The following is a 6,441-nucleotide window of genomic DNA, read 5'->3' as shown; positions in this document are numbered from 1 at the left end:
GTCACCGCGGCAATGAATCTGGGTGTCGGGGGTTCGTCTCTCCTGGCATTTGTCTGAAATGGAGCTGTCTGTCTGTCTATCCTAGGCCTGGACGCGCTCAGCCCCGGTAAGTGGGGAAAATGGGGGTGGGGTGGGGGCGGAGGGGGACCCGGGGTGGAGTTAGTCGCCCGCCTATTTTCATATTCATTAGAACTGGGAGGTTGCCCGAGGAGCCCAGCTGAGTTTCAAGATATAAAAGCAACTTCGGGTGCTCCTTTTCCAGCCGGGACGTATTAAAGGGACTGGAGCGGGGCAGTTCCCGGCGCCGCAGCGTTGGCTTTCCTTTCCCTCCCCTCTGGCCCTCCCTCCTCCCGCCCACTGGCTCCCTCCCCCAGCGCTCTCCAGTTTCTGTGCCCCAGGAGCTACGCGACCGCCTTCCAGGATTATGGAGTTTCTGAGCGAGAAGTTTGCCCTCAAGAGCCCTCCGAGTAAAAACAGTGACTTTTACATGGGCGCAGGAGGTCCTCTGGAGCACGTTATGGAGACGCTGGACAATGAGTCCTTTTACAGCAAAGCGTCTGCGAGCAAATGCGTACAGGCCTTCGGACCCCTGCCCCGCGCCGAGCATCACGTGCGCTTGGAGAGGACCTCGCCCTGTCAGGACAGCAGCGGTGAGTCGCCAGCGCCCCAGCCAGAGCCGCCGCAGACCTTCCGCAATCCAAAATGCAGGATCGGTCAGATCTGGCAGGGAGGGAGGAAGCAGAAAAGTGGGAGCGAGGGTGCTGGAAGGTGGAGGAAGGCAGTGGAAGGTGTTCGCTTTATGAAGCGGTGTTACTGCTGCAGCAGCCTTTGGGGGCGGGGGCCGGAGGGAGGGAGAGATCCGGCACCGGGTTGCCTCCCAGCGATTCTCCTTTCGCTGTAGAATCTGGTCGCCTGCGGATCCCCGAGTCCTTCTGTAATATTGGCTCCTGGAGTAAACTGATAGGGCGCTAAATAGAGCGTAATTGAGTCAAGACAGAACGCTTCTATGCGAGCCCGCCTCTCTGTCCCGGCGGGAGGAACTGAAATCGATCACAGCTCGTTAGAGTACGTCACTGTCGTCACGAGTAGGAAAAGAAAAGAAAAAAAAAAAAAAACCCGAAAACAAACAAGAAAACAAAAAACTTTTTGAGCTCCTTTAGGTGAAGATAAATCTTTTTAATTTTCCAAGACGTGGCGATATTTTTTCTAAGTTTGAGGATCCCTAGATTTCTAGCGTGTGTGAATTTGTAATTTCTGCTCTTTTTTTGCGTTTGCAATACAATACGCGTTAAATGTTTGTTAAACACCAAAGCACATTAAGTAGCTTCGGGCAAAGCATCCTCGGCCTAATAACTCATTCCCAGATTCTACGTTTTCTATTTTTATGACTTCACATTAAAAGTCACCTAAGTGGTCTTCGGAATGCTTCTGGATGAAATCTTCAACTTTGAATGCCCAAGTATCTCCAAGTCAAAATGTTATCAAAACAAACCATCTATCTTTTCTATCTTGTAACCTAATACGAACCTATTATTTCAGATCGCGACAGCCAAAGCACGTTTACAATTCCAAGAGAAGTTTTTCTTATCATTGTGTATATTCCACAGTTAAGCTATAAGGGGCGGGTTGCTTTAAAATAACAAACGAATTAAGTGTGAAATATTTACAACAAGCCCCTTGCCCCCTATTTTATGGAGATTCAAAATCTGACAAAACACTGACCTGTAGAAGCTCTTTTTCTAAATATTTTGAACACAGTTTTTTTTTTTTTTTTCTAAAAATCTCATATTTAATTTTATTTAACCTTGTAAGTAACCTTTGACTAAGGGTAAATCAAAAATAAAGGCGCAAATGATAGAGAAAAAAACAGCTAAGTCGTTTCAGTCATTTGTTTAGAAAGATTCGAGCATATACTTACTATTCTTACACTGAGTTGTTGGTTTTCTGTCTGCGTTTCAGACCTGGTATCTGTATTTGTTGGATTCTTAGATGCATGCGTAAAGTTATTTGAATTGACAGGTCTTTCTTTAATGATTCTGCAATGTCTTGTATTGACTCTGGATGGACTCGATCATAACATTTTATTTTAAATAGTCGGGAATCCAAAATAAGACACATAGTTGATGCGTTATCAACTTTTAAAGAAATATCACACTATTAAGGTGAATTTTAACAGAGAAGTGTTAAGGAAGATGAACACAGGCAGTCATTCGCTTAATTTAGGAGAGATCCTGTCTTTCTCTTGAGATGCCCTTAGCCTCTCTGATGCTTCCCCTCCCCCATCCCTAATTGCTGCAGTTCCCCCTTTAATTTTGCCCAAGGAGACAAAACCGTGTTGTTAATCAGTCATGGCTCTTCTTTATATTTAGTTTAATATCACATCTTCCTTTGCATGAAAACCATTAATTTTAAAACTTTGTTATATATTGACAAATTATAGTGTATTTTTATGGGGTACAAAGTAATGTTACGTTTTATGAATACAATGTGGAATGATTGAATCACGCTAATTAAATTGGCCATCACCTCAAATATTTGACATTTTTTGTGATGAGAACATTTTTGAGAGTTACTCCGTTAGTGACATTGAAATGCACAGTACTCAATTGTTAGCTATTTAAGTTATATGCACATTAAAGTTGAGTATATTTGTATAATGATGAAAAGAGTCGTAAAAATGCATTATGGGGGTAATTTTAAAAAAGAAACAAATGAAAAAAGTATAATCATCTATTGGAAATTATTATTCTGGCTGGATTGAATTTACGTTTTAAAAAGTGCTTCCCATTTCACTCTGTGCGTCCATTGCATTTGTGGGTGTGTGGCATTATATGATACATTTTTGTTTTATATCATACTGCAAGCATGCAATCAAATCTGAAGAAAATTACTGAAATTAAACATCCCTTAACAGAATGCCAGATGTCATCCTCTGTAATGTTTTAATAGCTGTTTTAATTTCTGTGTTTCAGCAGAGAAAAAAGTAAAGCTTTCAATCCTAAAACATATTTCACTAGCTAAGCAGAAATATGAAATGTTTTAAAAAGAACTGCATGATAAGTTTAGGTAAAAAAAAAAGAAAAATGCTGCTTAAATCTAATTTCCGATAGAAAGTACGTTCAAAATTTGGCATGAAATTTATTTTGTCAATTTAGTAGATTATTTTTGAAGAAAAAGTGTAAATGCAGACATGGATATAAAGTTGAAATATCCAAAAGTTAGTGGAAACAATGTCACATCTGAAGTCTATCGTCAGTACGTTTTACATGGAGGGGGATAATAACTTTCAGATATTAGTATAGAGGTATTGTTTAAGATTAAAATATATTTTCTGAGTCACATTAGTAGCTTGATTTTATCTGCTGTGATAAATATATGACATTAAATTTGCTTCAGTTTTCAAAAATCGTGGACACTTAAGGTTTTTTTCATGAAACACCCAGATCATCTTTTAATTCGAGTACATGGATTTAAATAAAAAATATGTGCATAAACATATAAATCCTGTAAAACAGAACTGCAGATTTTGCCAGATCATATCAGTTGCATGCACACATTTTAAAATGGTATTTAAACCCGTCCTACAATGAACTAAGTGTGGAATGTGGTAACTGAATTAATACTGGCAAAATAAATTATTAATAGGCCAATTTCTTGATACGCTCAATTACTTCTACTTATTGATTTAATTGGGATGAGTTTCACAATCCTAAGAACTGTTGTTTTTCCTCCTCTGGGTACAGTGAACTATGGGATCACTAAAGTAGAAGGACAGCCCATTCACACTGAACTGAATAGAGCTATGGACAACTGTAACAGTCTCCGAATGTCTCCCGTGAAAGGGATGCAAGAGAAGGGAGAGCTGGATGAACTTGGGGATAAATGTGACAGCAATGTATCCAGCAGTAAGAAGCGGAGACACCGAACCACCTTCACCAGTTTGCAGCTAGAGGAGCTGGAGAAAGTCTTTCAGAAAACTCATTACCCGGATGTGTATGTCAGAGAACAGCTTGCTCTGAGGACAGAGCTCACTGAGGCCAGGGTCCAGGTAGGAGCCAAACAGAGGCCTTGATGGATGGGATAGGAAAATAAATGGTGTTAGAATAATTGAATAAGTGCATCTTGCTACAGAGAAACAAACTGATTCCGTAGCTGAAGATGAGGAACAGAGTAAAATATATGAATATATATCTACTAAAATTATTTTTTAATTGCAAAAATTTTGACAACTCACGCAATATATAAAACAAAAGAACACTTGAGTTATTACGTAGACATAAAAATTAACAATCATTCAAATATAACAATATGATAATATAGCTCTGATTTTCAAAAGCAATTTTTAAAGGATGAAAAGCAGAATCAGGACTATTTAGTAATTGGTATATTTATTAGTTTTTTTTTTTTCAGTTTTATTAGCCACTGAGGTTATTTTTTAGATTATATATCAGGTATTTGCAAATTATTTGTATAATAGCCCATACATCTAGAAATTTACTAGAGTTGGAGGCATAATAAAAGAAAAAAGAAGAAGCAATCCCACAAATTCCCAATTGTTATGCATATCGTAGAATGTTTTCACTATGGATGATTAAAAACAAGATCAAATCGTGCTCATTTACAATTTTATAGTTCTAGTAGTTGTCAATATGTAATATTCCATTATAATTTTTAAAGCCTAGATAAATTATATGAATTTTGTATAGGCAATAAAAATAATGGCTTTAAAGTAAATTTTTGCATACACTCAATTATGTTTATAATATATATTCTAGTTATTAAATTGCATGATCCAATATACTTAATTTTTAAAAATAATTTGAGAAAGAAAAATCATACCAGGTAAAATTTTACCTCTTAGGAGTATTTTATTTTCACGAAATTGGATATTCTTTAACCATACTTCACTAGTTTCCAAGTAATAAGAGTTTAAAATGCAACAATAATTCAGGATAATGGCCTTTGTCTTTGTGTGTGTTCTGACTCCTTTACAAGTATTGATTTTTGCAATTCCCATAAACTGCTTAAATGGGGGAATGAATAAAATAGTGAAAATTTTTGTTCTAAATCGAGTAACAGTATTTCTTCCTAAGAGTAAGCCATTGTAAGGCTCTAACATCATTAGAGACAACATCTGGTGGTACACGGATAACAAGCAGCAGATTTTTACTTGATTTTGTGGAAGTAAATGGTTACTTTATCTTGGTTCAGGAAGTAAATATGTAGAAAGTTCATGCTAACAAAGAATTTTAGAATTGTCAAGTATAACACCCGCTCTGTATGTTTGAGATCTTTGTCTTTGTCTATATTTAGTTATACTTGTAACCATAAACAAATATGTTTGCACACAGAGTGATCAACTGTACCTAATGCATCTTTTCCCTTTAACATTCACCAAGTCTTGATTAATTTTTGTGTAAGAACATGCACAGAGAGCCAACCTGAACTTAATTTACTCAAGTCGTTCTCTTTCCTGCTTGCACATAAGAGTGGTAACTATTACCCATTTTAAGGAAATTGTCAAGTTCTTTTTGTCAATGGAAAAAAAATAAAACCCCAAAACACATTACTAAATTCCCTTAGTGTGTTCCTGGGGCTTGTCTGTGGAGACAGCAAGAAAATTTGATTTGTTTTGTTTTGTTGTTGATGTCTTGAGCCTTGGCATAATGGATAATATGCATTTATCAGCAGTGTACTAAAACTGTAATGAACATGTAGCTCTCTGGCTCATTTCAATTGCTGAAAACTGTTCAGAGTGCCATCTTAAATTTGTAATGTGTACTGAAAAATTAGACTGAGTGTTAATATGTTGCCATAATTGTGAAGGTAAAGATATACAAGATTAGAAATTAGTATGAAAAATAGTGAAAATTAGAAGTAAACTTCAACAAAAGACTTCTACAACTTGCATTTTTTATATTTGATTTCTAGCTTTTTTCCTAAATATTTTATATTCTGAACATAGTTGTGTGAAGAAAACTAAAGAGATTTCCAAAGGCTACTCCTATAATGTTCACTTAAAAACATTAAAGTATACATATTGAATATAATCTTCTGCATCTCCCTTTAATATTAAAGTGAAGATCTTGGAGCATTACAAGTATGAATTAAAGAATATCCAACCTGCTGAGGAAGATGGTTTTTATGATAAGTATTTCTAATAGGTAATTAGAGAAATTATGGAAGATAGCTTAGTGACATTAGTTGCCACACTAACTGATAGACTTTCTTGACACTTGGTTCTATCTGCACTATTTCTTATATTATTTCCATTACCTGTGCTTTAAATTAAAGAAATTGTGTAAAGATATCTGAGCATTTTCATAAGGGAAAATATGTTGCATAATGTATGTAATAGGCACATTCATGTATTTTAAAACCATAGTTCAACTTCAGATGATTCCTTTTTACCATGCTTATTTTAAAACCATAGTTCAACTT

General features: G+C 36.4%; 1 protein-coding gene across 1 annotated transcript in view; it reads left to right on the top strand.

Moving 5' to 3' along the window:
• The first annotated feature begins 275 nt into the window (after positions 1–275).
• ALX1 (ALX homeobox 1) overlaps positions 276–6,441 on the top strand; it is a 37,411-nt gene continuing 31,245 nt past the window's right edge. The window contains exons 1-2 of the mRNA XM_011988658.1: positions 276–650; positions 3,744–4,048. Coding sequence (XP_011844048.1) covers positions 425–650; positions 3,744–4,048 — 531 coding nt within the window. The 5' untranslated portion in view covers positions 276–424. The remainder of the gene's footprint in view (positions 651–3,743; positions 4,049–6,441) is intronic.

This window comes from Mandrillus leucophaeus, unplaced genomic scaffold, assembly GCF_000951045.1.
Source record: "Mandrillus leucophaeus isolate KB7577 unplaced genomic scaffold, Mleu.le_1.0 Scaffold334, whole genome shotgun sequence".
Classification (NCBI taxonomy): Eukaryota; Metazoa; Chordata; class Mammalia; order Primates; family Cercopithecidae; genus Mandrillus; species Mandrillus leucophaeus.
The sequence above is the reverse complement of the archived record's forward strand: the minus strand, read 5'-3'. Positions and strand labels throughout refer to the sequence as shown.